Here is a 21,446-nt window from a genome sequence, read left to right as displayed (position 1 = left end):
ATTACACGTTCTAATTTCTCTTTCATGTTTTCTTTTATTTCGTCTGTCCATCCAGACCTACCAACCAGAATCAGACAATTTAATCAGAGATCCAACTGAGAGCTACTTAAGCTTAAACTTTATAGAAAAACAAAAAATAGTTAGAAAATCAATAAATTTTGACTTCTGAAAATTGTTATCCTCTCCTATCATCTCTAGCAGTATGATCTATTTATTTTGATGATAAAATTATATATCCTAATGTGTTTATCATCGTCTTAATAGATTGACTCTGACACTAAGTAGCAGTAGAAATGGTTCACTGTAAAGATAGTGCGTTCCCGACCACTGATAACATAATTATTTTAATTGTTTTATGAAGTTGATATAACTATATTAATACTATCTTAATTGACTGGTATTATTGAGAAGTCACGTTTACTACCAAACTAAATGTAAGATAAGCATCTGATTCAGTCACACTCACCACACAAGCAAGAATGCGCTATTAAACGTCAATATTTCATCAAAAGTTAATTTTAAAATGACCACTCGATTTTATTTTAATTTGTTCACACGTTTACACGGTAGCTTACTTAGTAATTTGCTCTTTATGATAATGTATGAAATAAATGTATGATGGTTAACCAAGAACCAGTACTTGCTCGTCATGAGAATATTCTTTGCGTACCTAAATCCATTGCCCGAGCACGACCTTCCTATTGCATTGGTCACATGGTGTTATTGGACAGCCAATCATATTTATTTTCAAACAAATCTCTATAAATCCTGAATTTATATTTTTTAAATTAATTAAAAAAAAAAATGTGTTAAACAGTTCGTATGAAACCCGTTTTAAAGACTTTCATTCATAGATTACTAAATGACAATTGTGAATTTCCCCTTTCTAAGTTCTAATATAAAGTTGTGTATAGTACTATCATTTCACTGTAGTTAGTTACTCAACGGCTTTATATGACATGTACCATACACTTTCTGTATCCATCAATACATTGATGAAAGCAGGTCTGTGTCTTTTGCTATATAAAAATCAAAAGATGTGATATGATTGCCAATGACACAACCATATGCAATGCAAGACCATTAGGATCTTACATTAAAGTCAACAGGAGAAAGAGGTGGACAAGTTCACGTCATCATTAATGAAACTAACGGATTCTTGAATTTAAATTCAAGATATTGCAACTTTTCCTATTATTTCCTACAACATCGACCTCAAAAACCAGGATGTAGACATGTTAGCAGCTAAATGTATACACTCAAAATAAAGTAATACTTCATGATATTCAATCCATTCCATAATAAGACACATAGTGACTAAGAATACCAGATGTCAAAATTAAATACAACCAGAACTTTATCATAAGTACTACTGTTAGGCATAGTGTGAAGATCACATTACACTTGTTCATTGAGATACCGGTAGTCCATGTGATGAACTGGCACATTATCTTGTTGTGATATATAGTACTCATTTACCACAGACATTCAGTTCTGACAGACGGCCAAATGGACAGGTTTATACGTATGATACAGTGATACACGTAAAGCTTCGTTAGTTTGTATGTGTACCGAGTAATGTTTAATTAAATCTCAGAAAACTTGATATAAATATAAATTTCCAGTGTGTCCAGTGACTGTGAATACGTTTGGATCAATACTTGGCGTGTTTTATCTTTTTTGGGTGGTTAATTTCATTGTTGTAACTTTTTGCCAACACTACACCAGTCCTTAATAAAACACATATCAGTGTACATGTAGAGACACGTAAGATTTGTACATATTTTCTTTCCATTATGTAAATATACCCAGATGCTGGTAAGATGATCATCTCTCATATAAACCAATCAAGTTGGTGCAAAGACTGTGTAACAATGGTTATAACCACAGAACAAAGGTAAACACATCATATCATAGTAAACACATCATATCATTGATAAACAGATCAGATCATAGGTAAACACATCAGATCAAAGGTAAACACAACGGGACAAGGGTAAACGCAACAGGACAAAGGTAAACACATCATATCATAGGTAAACACATCATATCATTGGTAAACACATCAGCTCATAGGTAAACACATCAGATCAAAGTTAAACACAACAGAACAAGAGTAAAAACAACAGGACAAAACACCACATGACATACACTAAGTTAACACCACAGGACAAAGTTTAACACCACATGACAAGAGTAAACACAACATGAAAAATGTAAACACCACAGGACAACAGTAAACACAAAACAATAAATGTAAACACCATAGGACAAAGATAAACACCACAGGACACAGTTTTCTACACAGGACAAAAGTAAACACAACATGACAGAAGTTAACAGCACTGGCCATAATTTTACACCACAGGACAAAGGTAAACACCAGAGGACAAAGATAAACACAACAGGACAAAGGTGAACACCACAGGACAAAGGTAAACACCACATGACATAAAGTTAACACCACAGGACATAAGGTAAACACGACCAGACAAAGGTTAACACCACAGGGAAAAGATAAACACCACAAGACAAAGGTAAACACTTCAGGACAAAGGTAAACACCACATGGCAAAAGGTTAACACTGCACATGACAAAGGTAAACACAACATGACAAAGGTAAACACCACCAGACAAAGGTTAACTCCACAGAACAAATATAAAGTCAACAGGACAAAGGTAAACACCACAGGACATAAGGTAAACACGACCAGACAAAGGTTAACACCACGGGACAAAGATAAACACCACAGGACAAAGGTTAACACCACAGGACAAAGGTAAACACCACAGGACAAAGATTAACTCCACAGATCAAATATAAACTCCACAGATCAAATATAAACTCAACAGGACAAAGGTAAACACAACAGGACAAAGGTAAACACAACAGGACAAAGGTAAACACCACAGGACAAATGTAAACACTACAGGAGAAAGGTTAACTCCACAGAACAAATATAAACTCCACAGGACAAAGGTAAACACCACAGGACAAATGTCAACACCACATGACAAAGGCAAACATTTCATATGTGCATATTTACATAAACATGAGACTTTAATTTAGTCTCTCTTTATATTTTTAAGATAAAAACAATTAATGCATTTTGTCTTTGTTCCTATGTAGGAAGATGGGGTATGAAAGTCAATGAAACAACTCCATCCAATTATAAAAGTAAACCACTGTCAGTCAAGGTACAGTCTTCCAACACATAGACGAGGCTCACACCAAACAGCAAGCTTTACAGGGCCCCCAAAATAACTAGTGTAAAACCTTTCAAACAGGAAAACAAACGGCATAATCTATATAAACAAGGGGCTCACAAGAGCCTGAATGGCTCACCTGTTATGCTGTGCTTAAAATCTTTCCAGATTGATAATTTTGCTTTCCAATATATATTTTAAATGAGTGTCTTAAAAATTTCATTTAAATGTTCTTTGTATCTGTCGTATTTTAAAGAGCAAAAAAAGTGCATTTTACCCCATAGTATGTACCATTTTAGTCATAGTTGCTATGACTCTTGATGTACAAGGAAATAAAATAACAATTTATACTAGATATTTTGAAACTCATTCAGCCTAAGTTTTCCAGAAATTAATTCAGCAGTTTTAAAGCAAGCAAATTAGATAAACAAATTCAGAAAAATTATCTTTCAAGGGGTCGATTGACAATTTTGGTCCCATAAACTTTTATGTAGATTTTACTTTGCTGAACAGTTTTGCTAATATTCAAGATAATAACTAACTACTTCAAAATTTCCTAAAATTGTCAATTTCGTGGAAGCAACCCAACAATGGCTTATCAGATTCATCTGAAAATTTTAGGGCTGATAGAACTTTACCTTATGAACAATTTTACCTCACATCAGATTTGCTCTAAATGCTTTAGTGTTTGTGAGATATAAGCCAAAAACTGCATTTTACCCCTATGCTCTATTTTTAGTCATGGCAGCAATGTTTTTAAACAAGCATAAAATAAAACACAATTTATTCTAAATACCCTAAGGATTATTCAGCTAAGGTTTGGTAGGAATTGGTTCAGTACTTTCAAAGGAGAAGATGTTTGAAATAGTTTACACCAGACGGAAGATGACGAAGGACGACAACGAGGGACACCAAGTGATGGCAAAAGGTCACAGTAACTTCGTAACGGTGAGCTAATAAGAATGCATATGCATGTGCATATCAAAAGTTTAGTGGAAGAGAGGTGAAAGATATCAAAGGGTCATTCAAACTCATAAGTCAAATATAATTGACAACACCAAGGCCAAAATAGAAAAAGACCAACAAACAAATAGGTGGACAATACAAACCCCACTTAAAACTTAGGGTGATCTCAGGTGCTCAAGTGTAGAATGGTAAGCAGATCCCTCTATCAAGGAAATTGTGATAGCAAAATATATACAAGCCCTGGAATAACATATCAACTGGGAAAAATTCTCTTTATGATGGCGCTGCTTGAATGTTGCTACATGGTATTTTCTGCTTTATAAATTGGAATAAATTATTTCTATTATCATGGTTTTTCTGTTTTAAGGTGGTACCTAACACTACAGGGAGATAACTCTGTAAAATCAGCTAAATGTTTTAATTACGTTGCGTTGTGAAGGCAATATTAAGCTTCTCAATGATCAAAATTACTGTTTGTCAAACTGCTATCTAACCAGTATAATTTTCAGATAAAACGGTTGGTTCAAAAGTTTTGAAACTTTCATATTTTTGTCAAAGGGTCAAAGTAAATACTTTGTCAAAATTTCATGAAAATTAAACGAGCCAAATTAATTTTTGTAAAGGTGTTGGGTACCACCTTAAAACAGTACAAGATTAATAAATGAACAATATTTGTATTAGTATTTCTCGCATTTTATTATAAAGGACGGAATGTTGATTAAAAGTTTTCATCTGAAGTATCACGCCTTGACATCAGTTCTTGGCAGAAATGATTTCAAATGTGCAACTTCCTCCATGGTGAACTTTGGAGTTAATATAACATTGTCATAATCAAAATCATTGTCCAATGAAAATGGTTCTACTTCGTCTGATGTATCTGGACATATCTAAAATTAGACAAAAAATTATTCATAGAGTATAAATATATGTCATCATGATCAAAATTAAATCAATGAATTCAGTTTTTTTGTGCTCTTGTAAAAAGTACTTTAGTGAACTGAGACGTTTATTTTTATTTATATAAAAGTGAGATATACTGTTATTTTTTGTTTTTTTATGTATAACATGAAGAGAAATTTAATATTCAATTGCAAAATTGCACTTCCAAATAGGTTCCTTCAACATTAGTTGGTACCCATGAAAATAAATGAATTCAAGGTATGTTTGATTTCACTTTAAACCATATTCTTAATTCAATGGAATTACAATACTGTTTGATTGATTGATTTTTGGAGTTTTAACGACTATTTCAGTACTATTGGGTATTTTCTGACATTCAGTTTTATTGGTGGAGGAACTCTGGCAATCCTAGTAAATTAAGATTAAAGTCAAATGTTACAGGATTCAATACTCATATATTAAAATATGGTTTTTGAACTTATTTTGAGCCCATTATAGCATCTCACAAAATTTCATTGGAATTTAGCACATTAATATTTGGCATCAGGCATATCCAAAACTGATTTTTAAGATAAACATTAAATCATGTTTTTATATATCCCATGTGTCAGTACTTACCTGTTCTCCCTGATCATGTGATCGACTTGTCACCACTAAAAAATCTAGATTTGTATGTGAAGTTATGTTCCTCTCAATGACCTCTGACTCTGGCTCCGCCTCTCCTGGGTACAATGACATCTGATTTGTCTTATCTCCTACTACTATTATGTCTGTGTTTTCATCAGTATTTTCATTCTCTGAGCTGTCTGATAGCAAACGTTTGTCTTCCTTTACTATTTCAGACATTAAATCAGGCTCCTCAGTTGAATCATCATTTTTCATATTCTCTGATGTATGAATGGAATGAACTGTCTTTGTTTCCATATTTGCTAAACAGTCTGAGTTGTAATTTCCCTGTTGATTGCCAGCATCCAGATCAGGAATGTCTGCTGTCAAATTTTCTTTCTTTTCATTTGAATCTAAGAAACAAATAAAACGTTATGATCTATTTGTACAAATTTAGTATTTTTTAGAGTTTATCTGCCACATCAAACTTTATCAATATGAGACTCTTTAAAACACCAAATAAAAATAAAATGCCATAACTAAGTAAAAATGTTTAATGAAACGTAAACATGATGCACCTATTTTGTTTATTTGTGTCTTTAGAGTACACACTGGTACAGCTGCATACAAACCTTTTTTTCCATAACAATGTTTATCTTTTAAATAAAGCATAAAAATATCATGTGCCTTACAACTTTAGACCAGTACATGATGCAGGGGGCAGGTGGATTGAGCCAATATTTAAAGGGGGTTCAAATCCAGGATAAAGTGGGTTCCAACCATATGTCCCCATTCAGAATCATTTATCATCAAAGAAAAAGAGATTACTTCAACCCCCAAATCCCCTTGGATCCGCAACTTTCTTTTTTAAATGTGTCAACTCATTTCTTGGATGTTTAAGCCTTGATTGTAATAAATCTGTTTTTATCCTTGATGATGTTTTGGTGTCATCTTTCTGTTTAAACTTTTTTCCCCAAGACTTCAGTTTTGCTTGTTTTTATTACATTGCTTTATAACTGTAAGATCTTAAATTCTTTATAGCTTCTTCTAGTGATGGCTGATGAACTGCGTGCAACTGTTCATAGTTCTTAAGGATATAATAACCAAGAATTAATGAATTGTATTACACAATATGTTTTACCTTGTCCAAAGCTTGCTATATATCCTGGTACCTCCTCATCTGACATGTTATCCTCAATAAAGTTGTCCAACTAAAATAACAAAACACATGTAAACAAATGGACCAAGGGGAGGTAATTTCTCAATTTCTGCAGTCAAGTTTTCTCACACACCATTTTTGTTGAGACTATTAAATAATGACTTTAACAGAGGCGGATTTAGGGGGGGGCCCAGGCCCCCCCTTTTTGGAAAAAAAATTGGTTGCTTATATAGGGAATCACTGAAGCGTGACTGGAGCGGGCCCCCTCTTGGGTCAGTCAGTGGGCCCCCACTTATAAAAATTTCTGGATCCGCCACTGACTTAGCTATTGCAAAGCAGTGTAAGTTATGTTAACAGTGATTTATTCACAATTAACTGTAAGGCTAAGGTATAAATGCTTAATAATTCTTTTTTTTGGCTGTAAAATTATCAGTAAAAAAATCTTATACTCAATTGCTGGTATTGAAATATTATATTCAAAGAGAATTACTTAAAGCTCACCATATAATTATATGTCTGTCCCTTTCCAAGAACCTTTTTTTGTGTTTATATCGTGGTGTTTTTAATGAAGTTGTAAGATTTTGGAGGTCTTGATTAAATGTATTCTCAGTTTGTGTGGATTCTTGACACATAGGGTTTCATGCGTGATGTATAAATTTAGTTTTTTATTATTAAAGATTTAACATCAACATTTAAGTGTATTTTTTAGGTTTAATTTTATCATTGGGTTGAAGTTAAGATCTCATTGACCCCACAGCATTTTATTCTTAAATTAGTATTGCTGCAATCCTTGAATTTAGCATGTTACTTAAATCGTTAAAAGAAAATAGATCCTTATTGGCTATCAATTCCACATATATAGTAACTCATGTGTTTTCTCAATTCCAGAGCAATGCTAATCCCCCTCCCCCATTTATACCAGCATTGTTTAGTTGCACTGGTTCATGTCTTGATACATTGTACTCATACAAAGGGGAATAACTCAAATCATAATCATTTTTTTTGGTCACACAAATTACAAAGAATTCCAAAGGATATTGAGGAAGGCCCTATCTTCAATGCCAGTTTTATACAACAACTATATCCTATTTATTGATTGATTGTTGGTTGCTTAACGTCAAGTGGCACATATTTCATGCATATTCAGAATGAATGTCCTACATATAGATTTTGTCTAAATAAAATAATAAGTTCAGATGGAAATATTAAGGGAATGATCATTTTAACTTCAAAAAGGCAGGAGGGGTATGGTTTATAATGTCTTCATTATAAGACAAAAACAGCTATAAAAAAACCTTGATTTCAATTTTTGTAGACAGTGTATTGCTGGTCATTTTTTGTATAAAACAGTTTTTGCATATTTATTTATATAGTTTTCAATATAAAAAGTGAAGATGCCATAATATATAAAGGGTCATAAATGAAGCCATGTGATATTTTGAATAGAAATCACCAGAAAGTAGATCTTGATTCACTAACCTTGTTTTATATACTGCTAAATTTTGTACATCTATGAATTCAAACTATATCACAATACTTGAAAATTATCAGTATAAATCAAACAAATAATGTATCTAACCTTGACTCTAGATGAACTGTCTTCAAAAGTCATTTCTGTTGCTATGGTTCCAATGTCCAGCACCTTAAAAACAGTCATCAAAATCTTATTGACTTATTGACAATAACAGTTTCCAATATGGTTTCAATTTTAAACATTGAATTTTGTAAGCTTTTAAATTTATATAAATAAATGCATCTGATGTATAGTATTTGCCGTTTGTTTATGTAGTTAATACATGTTTCTGTTTCTCGTTTGAATATTGATTAGACAGTTGGTTTTCCCATTTGAATGGTTTTACATTAGTATTTTTTTGGGGGGGGGCTTTATAGCTTGCTGTTTGATGTGAGCCAAGGCTCCATGTTGAAGGCCGTATCTTGACCTATAATGGTTTACTTTTATAAATTGTTACTTGGATGGAGAGTTGTCTCATTAGCACTCATACCACATCTTCCTATATCTATGTGTTGTAAAAGCTTATCATAAATCTGTGCATGTGATAGAATACATGTAAACGGCCAGTAAGTTATTTCTGTAATCTTTTGGGGGATAAGATATGATTGTACATGTATGACTTATCAAATCAAAATGGAAGTAAATTTTCAGATACACATGTTATGTATACAATATTACAACATTTTTAAATACATGTATGAAATTTTCAGGGCTTCCAAAAATACTTGAGCCAGCCTGACATTTGATGTCTTATCCTGATTTTAATCCCTTAAGACTAAGAAACAAATGTGAATTATGGTAAACAATTGGACATCATATAACCAATGGCTGACATTAAAACAATATTAAACTTCACTTTGATATGAATAAGCTGTTCTGATGTAAACTGTTAAATTGACAGTGCATCTCTCGGAATGTGCAACATCAGCATACTTATATCTGCCTTAGACTCTTTTTTGTGCAAAATGAAGCCATGTTATGAATAAAAGCTGAATTGTACGAATAGCATATGACAATTATTACATACTTGATGGTATTCAGTCACTTTTAAATATTCTATAAATTGGTTTTCTTTGTTTAATGTGTCATCTTATATAATTTTTATTTGTAATATAAAGTTAGGATTTAACTGTGAGTATTGATGTTAATGTGTATATTTTATGCTTCTTTCAATTATCTAAAATATTTAACCTCTTCTTCTAGTTCATCATCAGACATTATATGTGTATTCTTGTCAGGCTGTAATCTCTCTGATTTGGTTTGCTGTAATCTCTCTGACTTGGTTTGTGATGGCTGTTTCCTCTCAACATTCTCTGTTCTGAGGGGTTTTGTGGTGCTTTTCAGTTTCTTAGGCTGATTAACAGTTTCTGATTAAAACAAAGAATCATCAAATGATTATAACAATAAGGGGTGTTCCTAACCCAGGACAAAGGAGTGGGTGGGTTCCAACTATATGTCCCATTCAAATGCATTGATTGGCAAAACAAAGGGGGGGGGGGTTCCAACCTGTAGATATTTATAGTGATTATGCAGAGCAACTTACATGTACATGTATGTATACACAAATGTATATTAATTTGTCAAATCTGTCAACAAACTCAATAATACATTTTGTACATATTGTATAAAGATTTTTTTTCACTTTTTTTTTAAATAGCTGTATAAATGAAAACAATACTTGATACAAAATTTTTATGAGACCAAAGTGCCTCTGTAAAATTTGGATTTACCTTATTAAGCTTATATATGAAAACCAAGGATATGTAAGAACCAGCATAGCTGAAGAGCTTTATATATACAAAGAGTACCTACAAATACATTGTAATAACCAAATCCATATATATGTAAGCTTAAATTTGCCTTAGGGATTTGAAACCTAAGTTTCTTAATAATTTATCAATTCATAAATGGACAATTTAAAAGAAAATGTTAGTATCTGATATTACTCAAAATTTTAATTGAACCAATTCTGTAACTTACAAACCTTTAGTTATGTGCTGAAACCCATTGATAAATTCATCATATGACTGTGTATCTTGTCCCATCACTTTGTTTATTGCCGACGTCATTGTATCATTGAGACAGTTTACATTGTTTTCTTCTGAGGCTGTTAGCTCTCTGGCCATGGTGATTCTACAAATTAATATCAAATATATCAATGGGGTGTAATTTCAAGTAATATATTAATGGGGTGCAATTTCAAGTCATATATTAATGGGGTGCAATTTCAAATCATATAATAATGGGGTGCAATTTCAAGAAAGATATAAATGGGTGCAATTTCAAGTTATATGATAATGGGGTGTAATTTCAAATTATATATTAATGGGGTGCAATTTCACAGTAATATAATAATGGGGTACAATTCCAAGTTATGTGTTAATGGGGTGCAATTTCAAGTTATATGTTAATGGGGTGCAATTTCAAGTAATATGTTAATGGGGTGCAATTTCAAGTAATATGTTATTGGGGTGAAATTCCAAGTAATACATTAATGGGGTGCAATTTCAAGTAATATATTAATGGGTGCAATTTCAAATTATATATTGATGGGGTGCAATTTCAAGTAATATATTAATGGGGTGCAATTTCAAATAATATAATAATGCGGTGAAATTTCAATAAGATATAAATGGGTGCAATTTCAAGTTATATAATAATGGAGTGCAATTTCAAATAATATAATAATGGGATGCAATTTCAAGAAAGATACAAATGGGTGCAATTTCAAGTTATATAATAATGGGGTGCAATTTCAAATTATTTATTAATAGGTTGCAATTTCACAGTAATATATTAATGGGGTGCAATTCCAATATATGTGTTAATGGGTGCAATTTCAAGTTATATGTTAATGGGGTGCAATTTCAAGTAATATGTTATTGGGGTGCAATTTCAAGTAATATATTGATGGGTGCAATTTCAAATAATATAATAATGGGGTGCAATTTCAAGAAAGATATAAATGGGTGCAATTTCAAGTTATATAATAATGGGGTGCAATTTCAAATTATATATTAATGGGGTGCAATTTCACAGTAATATTTAATGGGGTGCAATTCAAAGTTATGTGTTAATGGGGTGCAATTTCAAGTTATATGTTAATGGGGTGCAATTTCAAGTAATATATTAATGGGGTGCAATTTCAAGTAATATGTTATTGGGGTGAAATTCCAAGTAATACATTAATGGGATGCAATTTCAAGTTATATATATATCAATGGGGTGCAATTTCAAATAAAATATTAATGAGGTGGTGCAATTTCAAATTAAATATTAATGGGGTGCAATTTCAAGTAATATGTTAGTTGGTGCAATTTCAAGTTATATATTAATGGGGTGCAATTTCAAGTAATATAATGTTGGGGTGCAATTTCAAGTAATACCATTCAGGGGCATTACATTTATATAAACAAGTAACATTTAAAATTACCTTTACAAGAAATGTTAAAAACAAGGCTATTTTAAAAATAACTTACAAAAATGTATATAAGAAACTTTTCTAAATATTATTTTTATAGGTGTCCAACTACACAGATTTTAATAGCTCTAACAAATGTTCATGGTCATCTGGTTATTTTTCCCATGAAATACAAAATCTAATCATTCTGAAACACTAATTGCCTCTCTGATTTTCTTATCATTTGTAACCCAAAACAATTACATGTGTTTCTTAAATAAGTGTTATTACTAATTCTTTCAAAGATGTACAAAATAACTCATTCAAGTAATATTTTTGTCATTATCTTTAAAACTAACCATTTATCTCTATACTCCTCTTAAATCTAATAAATTCAACATTTTATGATATCAAATGCTGTAAAAATTCATGAAAACTACATTTAGTCCATGCTTCTATTGAAATTTAAAAGAACTCTATTGACTATGATTGAGTAATTTTATATTTTTTGAAAACAAAAATTACCTATATAAGTAACTAAAAAAAATACTTGTTTAAAGTTATGCCCCTGACTGAATACATTAATGAGGTGTAATTTCATGTAATATATTAATGGGGTGCAATTTCAAGTTATATATTGATGGCCTATTAATGGTAAGGTTTTTTAGGTCAATGTGTCATAAATGTTCATCTTGGATGGAGAGTTGTCTCATAGTCATTGCAATTGGTAGTCTGACATCTATTTCTGGTAAATAATGTCAAAAAGACATACTTTTCTGGTGATGGACATGACTGGAAAGTGGGCTATTATTTGGATATTTAACATCTGTGGTACAGAATATAAGCTAGAGTATAACATTTTTATTTTAAGGCAACATGTTTTTGTGACTGTGATCAAGAATTTGTATATAGTATACTTCCCTTGCAAGGTAATTGATTTTATGCCCTATGACTTGGTAGAAATTTTATCGTAAAAGGGTTTATTGGAAAATAAAAATAATCTATTCTATCTTATTCTAGAGCATGTAGAGTGGGGTGCCTATATTCGCCGGTGACACATTTTCGCCGTTTTATGATTTTGAGGTGTAAAATCTTCAAAGGATGGCTGAAATGGAAGACATGTACCGGTAAATGATATTATATCACAAATATGATAATTTTTAAAACTGAGACAAAATAGTGCGGCTCCTACTGAAAAGGACCAAAAAACAGACAACGATTTTCGAAAAATTTCCTGAAGAAATAACACAATTTCAAAGAAGTAATTCTAAGTAATTCTTTGACTGAATGCCCTAAATTTCAGTTCTTAACACCTTTGAAATGTCTGCTATTCATCTATAATGAAATTGATTTGATCAATGTTGTTTAAAGCTGCAGTTCTGCTGCTTCTGCCTGATAATGACCACAATCAACGAGCTGATTATTATGTCAACAGTTATTTGGTTTCAAATAGATGTGTATAAACGGCGAATATGTGTTCCCCATTGACAAAAAATCAGGAAATTTCATACACCCTTTAATCTAACTTTTCAGATGATTATATTCAAACAAACACGTTTTTAAGCTTAAGAATATTTTGCATTTGAAGTTATCTTTATATAGAAATATCAGTATACTCCAAAAACATTTAGACCTGAACATGAACTGTAGAAAACATGAAAAGATGTGGCGAAAATGAGCACCCCACTCTATACCCCTTGACTTTATCCTCCCTTGAAAGGACGTAAATAAAATATTCATATTACCTGAATACTAACCTGAATATTTGTTTACTAAAATTTAGACTGGTATTGTATGAAGAATCACAATAGGGTACCAGTACACGACAACACGTACTTTAGACAACTCGTACTCTACCAACTCGTACCATATTTTTACCAACTCGTACGCAGTGGCGGATCCAGAGGGGGGGTTCCGGGGGTCCGCACCCCCCCTTTATTTTGGCCGATCAATGCATTTGAATCGGGACATATGTTTGCACCCCCCTGCACCCCCCCTTTGCCCTGGGCTAGCACCCCCCCTTTCGAAAATACCTGCATCCGCCACTGGTACCTCAGACTACTATAACACATGTGTTAGTTTTCATTTATTTTTTTTGTGGTGGAACTGTGGGCCTCCCCCTTATGAAAAAAAATATTGTTGGAATCACTAAAGCGTGACGGGAGCGGGCCCCTCAGGCTTAGGCAGGCAGTGTGTCCCCACTTATGAAAATTTCTAGATCCGCCACTGTACATTTAGTAGGATTCTATAAGTACTACTTCTAGGAAGAGACTGATTTCATTGAACCCCAAGGCTTCAAAAACATACAAAGTCGGAAATATTTGTGATATGACGACAACGTATAAATCCAGAGACATATAATGCATGTATTATATGTCTCTGACTGATAAATCTAAGTGATAAATCTAGTGTTTTGTTCTCCCCATCTTTGAAACACTTTCTCACTTTTAACTAAGACTATCATACTAACTGTTAGTATAATAGTCTCAGCTTTAAATAAATAATATTGATTCCGATACCGGTCCCAATAGTATCTGTTTTATAATCTGTACTTTCAGAGTGTCGACAGGTGCACCACCACACAATGTCAGTACAAAAGGGATCACAATCACACTGGAACTTAATCATTTTACATCGAAGTAAGGCCGTTAGTTTTCTCGTTTGAATTGTTTTACATTGTCTTATCGGGGCCTAATATAGCTGACTATGCGGTATGGGCTTAATTTGATCATTGTTGAAGGCCGTACGGTGACCTATAGTTGTTAATGTCTGTGTCATTTTGTTCTTTTGTGGATAGTTGTCTCATTGGCAATCATACCACATCTTCTTTTTATACTTACTCTTTAAGAATGCAACAGACGTTTAAAGTACCACAGGTGAGAACAACACAATGTGTTAAATTAAGGTATGCTGGAGCTACACTTTGGAATGAGCTGCCCGACGCGAATCTGAACCAGGTTAAAAGTATGATCAACAACTAAAATGGCAACTCATGCAGATGTGGCTCCAGCATATATTAAAGCTTTTTGATTATTTTTTTTATGTTTTCCATGCAACTTTAAGAACGAGTTAGGCTTATTTTTTCGTATGCTTTGCAAATGCTTATACTCAGGCTATATTAGTGTTTTTTTTTGTTGTGCTTGCTTTTATTTATATATGAACTGTTCCGCGTATGCAATATAGCTGTCTATGTATTATTGTCTATTGTGTATGTTATATATGTCCTAAATGTTTTTATATTGGATGTTTGTTATTTGTTGGCGAAAACGGCTCTACAGAGCTTATGTTTGTAGTATTTCATGTAACCCGACTTAAATCCAGAGCGAAAATAAGGGGTAGATCCTTTATTCACAAACCCGCGTTGTGGCGAGTGCATGTGTTCTATAGCATTGCTTTTATTTCCAATCATTCAACAAAAGTAGAGCAAATTTAAAGCTGAAATAATTACATTGTTCATGTATAAATAAACACTTGTATCAGAGATTCGCTCATCCGTTAAAATTGTCATATCTGTTTCAGATGAGAAGATAACAAAATTTTACGAAAATTGTTAAAAAAAATGACTTTAAAGGGCTCCAACTTCTTAAGTAGTCAATTTATAATTTGTTAGTGTCATGTTAAATTAGTTGTAGATCTTTCTTTGTTGAACACTAATGCTGTTAAATTTACAGTTTATCTTTATCTCTAATAATATTCACTTGTCATAATAACAAAAACGGCGTGACAAAAAAAATAAGTTACCAATTAAGGGGCAGCAACCCAACAATGGGTTGTCTGATTTGTCTGAAATTTTTGGGGCAGATAGATCTTCACCTGATGAATATTTTTCTTCATTGTCAGATTTGCTTTAAATGATTTGGTTTCAGAGATAATTGCCAAAATCTACATTTTACCCCTATGTTCTATTTTTAGCCATGGCAGCTTTGTTGGTAGGCCTGGTCAACGGACATATTTTTCTAAGAAGATATACCCAGGAGCGGATCCATCAATTTAAAAAAGGGGTGGGGGTCCAACAAAATTTCCCCATTCAAATGCATTTATCGTCCAGAAAAAGGGGGTCCAACCCTCGGACACCCCCTGGATCCGCCACTGATACCTAATTTGTGACCAAGTTTGGTTAACTTTTGCTCAGTAGTTGCAGAGAAGATTTTTGTAAAAGTTAATGACGGGCGACGGACGCCAAGTATAATAAGAAAAGCTGAAAAAATATCCGATTTTTAAACATGCTAGTTCACAAGGTGTGCAGTGCGCATGGAAATATGTCACTCTATCGCGGACTCGACATTTCGACTCCAAGCACCAGTCTTTGCTGGTTTTTACTTTCTTTAACAATGCCACGTGCTTAGTGTAAGAATAGAATCGGTAAATGCCACTTTTAGAGTGTAGTTCAACTTTTTGTGCTTCAAGCACTGTCAGACAGGAGAAGAGATGCTGTTTTTTAAGGTTTCAAAGAGCCTTGGATATAAATTGATGTACATAATCTGTATGAAAATGCAAAATCATGTGTAAGAGAAGGTAATACTAATTTCTGTGAATATTTTGCTTCAAATGTAGGAGTCAGACAAGGAGAACCTTCTCTCCTTTGTTATTCTCAATTTTTCTAATGATCCAACAGAGTTCTAAGCACATGACAATGATGATCTTAATGATGCATGCATTATTTCTCACTTTCTGTTTGATAATGATGATATTGATGTTTTTAAAAAATTGTATCTGTTACTATATACAGATGATACTGTTACAAACAAATGCGGAATCTGCCGCTGAATTGCAATCTATACTAAATGCTATTTAAAAACTTATTGTATTGTGAAACCTGGAAACTCAAAGCAAATGTAGCAGACCAATGTTGTTATATTTAAAAAAAAAAAGGCAGTGTGAGAATACTCAGTTTTATATAATAATGAACAAATAGCTGTTATAAAAGAGGGGACAAGGGGGTTTCAATAACAGCAAAACAGTAAATTGATTTGGCTTCAAACAGATAACAAGGAATTGAAAAAGGACAATAACAGATAACAGTAAATAAAAATTTAAAATCCGTACGGTCCAGGACCAATCAAGTATATCTTATTATATAACTGGTGGAATGGACCTAGCTAGGCCATAACAGAGACACACACATATATGGGTAAACTATAACTGGCCTTCCAAATACCGTTTCGATCCATAACATCCCTGAAGAGACATTTATTGTCGAAATCCGGATCTGGTGTACAAAAAAAATATTGACATCTTCTGTTTGTGGCATAACATCTTCGCCACTAGTACATTGTTTTCTGTTTAGTATTAAAGTTATATTTAGATTCATTTTGTTACATCTTGTGATCAATTTTATTTGGCAATCGCCAATGGCAGTCAGCAGGGTTAAAGAACATCAGTTGTTCGACATGTTAGTCAAATGGGTTTTGTTTAAATGTACTTTTTCACGGTTTTGGTCTTTTGGAAAATGTTGTTTGTGCTGTATTTAGACCCTTCTACAAAGAAATTTGCTTTAGATGCACACGTATAAAAATTGCGTTTTTTATCCAACGCAATCATAGGTTTGAACGTAGTGATCAATTTAGACTTGTGTAACGATTTTAGTTTGACTGTATAATTTATCATTATGTAAGATGTCTTTCTTTTTAATACGTTTGGGTTAAATAATATTTCTACAGGATATTTCTGTCCGTTTTTTTTATGTATTTGAACGGTATCTATATTATTTAAATTCACCGACCGGTATCTTAAGAACGGCCCGGTACCTCATTTTCGGAACCGTCGAGGTACCGTCCGGAACTCCATCTTTGAAACTGTCAAGGTACCGCCGGGTGGCCAATCTTTAGAATCGTTGAGGTACCGCCGGGTGGCCAATCTTTAGAATCGTTGAGGTACCGCCCGGTATCTTAACCTCCCAATACCTCATCTTTGAAACCGTCGGGGTACCGTCCGGAACCTCTTTGAAACTGTCAAGGTACCACCCGGTAGCCAATCTTTAGAACCGTTGAGGTACCGCCCGGTATCTTCAGAACCACCCGGTACCCCATCTTTAGAACCATCGGGGTTCCGCTTGTAATTATGTATATAAGGGGATGCGAGAGAGATCAGAGTAAGAGAATATATAAAGTGAGAGATTTGAGATTGTTAGTTAGAACGGTTGAGAGTAATATTGTGTTAGTGAATAAGGATTACTTTTCAACTGTTTTATTATGTCAAACTGGTATACTTTTAACTGATTACATAGTGATTTGAATTGAAACTTTGTGTTGTGGTTTGTTTTCTTTGTGCCATTTGAATATGGATTTTACGTAATTTACGCTTCCAAAATAACACACCGACAAACACGAATCCATACAAAAACGACAACGCTACAAATGGCGGCAGCGGTGGGATAGTCATACATGAAGTTTTATAGATTCGCAATGAAGATAATTGTTGGGATATCAGTCAGACTTAAACTATTTGGATACATGTTAGAATTTTCAGTACAAGTTGTGTTTTATTATAAATGGAGATGTATCCAAACAGAACTGACTATAATACTTATCCAATGGATTTTATGAACATTGGAGAAGAGCAGACTGTTTCTGGAGAACATAACTTTAGGAACCAAAATCAGTATTCACCAGAATTATTTTCACCATCTCGGAATCGATCATAAATGGAAGAAATTCGTTCTAAGATGGATTTGATTTATCTTAAGTTCGATACTTGTGATCGGATGGTTTTCTGTAATATTTCCATTTCATGACATTGTTTGTCGGCTGAAGCAAAATGTTATATTATTGGTGGTTACTCTACTGATAACATTTCTAGTTTCGGTAATTGTGAAGTTGTTCATAAATGAAACGACAAAATGTGTGGAACATTTTGACAACCAAAATGAAGACAGAAGAAGACCAACAGATACTGTGCGTCAGCAATTGAACTTCGACCAGAACATTCCACATATTAGAGACAATGCAAGGGCTGTACCGATGAACTCATCATCACCTTTGCATGTTAATCGATCCGAAGTTCTGGTAAAGAGGACATTTAGTGGCAGTAACGATGATGTTTTAGCAGACTTTCTACGTTACTTTGAAAACATTGCGACACTAAATGCGTAGAATGAAGAGAGAAAAAGGTTAAATGTTCTTTACTACCTTGCGAGGACAGGCAGACACATTTGTGCACGGGTTGCCGTCAGTGTCCAAATGAAATGGGAAAGATTAATAGATAAGACGGAGTTACGATTTGGACATTGAAACATGAAAGAAATCTACCTTGCAGAGGCAAAACTAAGACGAAGGAAACCTGGTGAATCGTTCAGAGATTTGGTCCAATCTATTGAAGATTTGAACAGGCGTGCATACCCATCTCATTCAGAACTTGTCCAAGAAAATAGCAGCAGATCGTTTCTTGAGGCTTTTTGTGAGTCAGAGGAATTCCGCATGTTTATAAGGCGAACTAACCCTAAGACACTACAGGAAGCTGTTTCAAGTACCACGCAAGAAGAATGTATTCGAATGAATGAAGGAAAGGTTACAAGGTTAACAGGAGAAATAACGGTTATACAGTGGAAAAAGAAAGGGATGTTCATGAACCGAGTTCAAAGAAGAACAATTATCAAGAAGGTCCTATAAACAACCGAAGATATCAAAATAAGATATATAGACAGTGTACGAATTGTGGAAAAAGAGGAAACACAAGAGAGTACTGTTGGAGAAAGACACATTAAAACAATCAGAACATTTCGAATCAGACGGTACCAGAGGAAGACACCGCCCATAATATCGATGGTACATTTGTACCGTCCAGCAGTTAAACAACAACCGTTCGGAGCAATAGGCCCGGCTCCGACCGACGGTACCTGGTGGCCTAGCAGAAGTTCAAAGGAGTGTACCTTGGAGAAACAGAGGACGACACGTTCCACTCAAACTGAAAAGGGTGATATGGAGATTGACTTGGATCACTTGATAGACCAAGATTTAATCCAGAATATCACATAACACCTAAGCGGTTGAGTGATGGTGCGTTTGTTTATCTGCGAAAGGAACACATAGACAATGAATTATTGTCAGATAATATTGGGCAAAAAAACATAGTTATGTTAACGAAAATACCTGGAAAATTTGGTGTGATGGTGGATGGTCAAATCGAAGGATCATCAATAAGTTGGAAGATTGATACCGGTGCAAGATGTACTTTCATAACAGAAGAATGCTACAGAAATATTTTGCCTGATAGTAAACCTTTGCTAAGACCAGTGGATACCAGATTCACAACAGCTAGTGGTGGTGATTTACAAGTGTTAGGAACTGCTGTTATGACATTGGCATTTGATGAGTTTTGTGTTCAATTTCCAATTATTGTTGGAGGAGTCAAAAAAAAACAACCTTTCGATGTGAATGGGACTGGGATTCCTTATCTCTAGAAATAAGCGGTAGAAATATTCCATTTCACGAACAAAATGAATGCGTTCGTTCTAGTAGAGTTATATCACTAGAAACAGTGACAGTACCAGCTAACCTTGAAATAGTTTTAAGATCGGGATTAACGAGGAAAAGTAGCACAAGTTCTGAAAATATAAATGGTGTCTTGTCTCCTGATAGAAATTTCATGACAAAATATGGAATAGCGCTAGCAAGAGTACTAGTTAATGCATCACAAGGCATGGTGTATGCAAGATTGTTTAACCCAACCAGTGCAGACATTATATTGTACAAAGGAACACATATTGCTGGGCCACGAGCATCACTGAAGAGACATGTATTGTCGAAATGCGCATCTGGTGCAAGAAAATTGGTACCGTTAATTTTATTTGTACCAGTTTTGAATATCGGCAATTCTGTTGAGGTGTAAGATGAAAATGAAGATGTTTGTGAGATTGTTGAGCATCGTAATTCGTCTAATAAAATGTGTCCTCAATATATGGAAAAGCTGTACCAAAGCGGTATACAGAATCTTTCAATTAAAGAAGCCGATAAATTTAAAAGGGTATTGCTGCACTATTGTTGTGTGTTTGCTGACCTTGATGGACAAACTGGACACACATAATTGGAAAAAGCATGAGATAAAACTGGAGAAAGAGATACCGATCAAGGAACCCCAAGAAGAGTCTTGTTATGTAAGAGGAAAATATTAGAAGAGATTGAAAAGCTAGAAAAGAAAGGAATTACTGAAAAATTATGCAGTCCTTGGTCAGCACCAATTGTTTTATTACAGAAAAAGGATTCATCATAAAGACTACGTGTTGAAAATCGAAAGATAAATGATAGAACAATTAAAGATGCATATCCGATTCCGAGAAAAGAGGACAATTTAGATGCACTGAACGGCTCGAAGTGGTTGTCGTCTTAGACTTAGACATGGCGTACCATCAAATTCCAATGAAACTGTGTGATAAAGAAAGGACTGCGTAGGTCACACCAATGGGAGGATTGTACCAATACACTGCCATGCCCTTTGGGTTGTGCAATGCTGCTTCAACGTTCCAAAGGATAATAGAATCTGCCTTACATGGGTTACAATGGCATATAGCAGTATTGTACCTGGACGATATAATTGTGATAGGGAAAACGTTTAAGGAACATTTGAAATATATATGTAAAATTATAGATAGACTAAAACTTGCTTGATTGAAGTTGAAACCAAAGAAATGTACGTTCTTCAGGCATGAAATACAATTTTAGGGCCATATAGTGTCATCTCATTTTGTTAAAACAGATCA

General features: G+C 33.7%; 3 protein-coding genes across 3 annotated transcripts in view; 1 reads left to right on the top strand and 2 right to left on the bottom strand.

Moving 5' to 3' along the window:
* The window catches only part of LOC134682960 (neuronal acetylcholine receptor subunit alpha-9-I-like), a 208,052-nt gene that overhangs the window by 32,203 nt on the left and 154,403 nt on the right, over window positions 1–21,446 (top strand). The gene's annotated exons all lie outside the window — the stretch shown is intronic.
* LOC134683911 (intraflagellar transport-associated protein-like) lies at window positions 4,850–8,603 on the bottom strand. The gene is made up of 4 exons (XM_063543217.1): window positions 8,419–8,603; window positions 6,822–6,891; window positions 5,693–6,093; window positions 4,850–5,061 (listed from the first exon to the last, which is right to left on the bottom strand). The coding sequence occupies exons 1-4, from the start codon at window positions 8,494–8,496 to the stop codon at window positions 4,915–4,917; spliced, it is 696 nt and encodes a 231-aa protein (XP_063399287.1). The 5' UTR covers window positions 8,497–8,603; the 3' UTR covers window positions 4,850–4,914.
* LOC134683909 (uncharacterized) lies at window positions 9,511–13,570 on the bottom strand. Its single transcript, XM_063543216.1, has 3 exons — window positions 13,498–13,570; window positions 10,337–10,485; window positions 9,511–9,719 (listed from the first exon to the last, which is right to left on the bottom strand). The coding sequence occupies exons 2-3, from the start codon at window positions 10,476–10,478 to the stop codon at window positions 9,526–9,528; spliced, it is 336 nt and encodes a 111-aa protein (XP_063399286.1). The 5' UTR covers window positions 10,479–10,485; window positions 13,498–13,570; the 3' UTR covers window positions 9,511–9,525.

This window comes from Mytilus trossulus, chromosome 9 (assembly GCF_036588685.1).
Source record: "Mytilus trossulus isolate FHL-02 chromosome 9, PNRI_Mtr1.1.1.hap1, whole genome shotgun sequence".
In the NCBI taxonomy this organism is placed as follows: domain Eukaryota; kingdom Metazoa; phylum Mollusca; class Bivalvia; order Mytilida; family Mytilidae; genus Mytilus; species Mytilus trossulus.
This window is presented reverse-complemented; position numbering and strand designations above follow the sequence as displayed.

Coding starts and splice junctions, on each gene's coding strand:
- LOC134683911 (XM_063543217.1), bottom strand. CDS start 8,496: ATGACTGTTTTTAAGGTGCTGGACATTGGAACCATAGCAACAGAAATG. Junction 6,892..8,418: donor ACAGTTCATCTAGAGTCAAG/GTTAGATACATT, acceptor TTGTTATTTTAG/TTGGACAACTTTATTGAGGA. Junction 6,094..6,821: donor TATAGCAAGCTTTGGACAAG/GTAAAACATATT, acceptor TTTGTTTCTTAG/ATTCAAATGAAAAGAAAGAA.
- LOC134683909 (XM_063543216.1), bottom strand. CDS start 10,478: ATGGCCAGAGAGCTAACAGCCTCAGAAGAAAACAATGTAAACTGTCTC. Junction 9,720..10,336: donor GTTTCAGCACATAACTAAAG/GTTTGTAAGTTA, acceptor TGTTTTAATCAG/AAACTGTTAATCAGCCTAAG.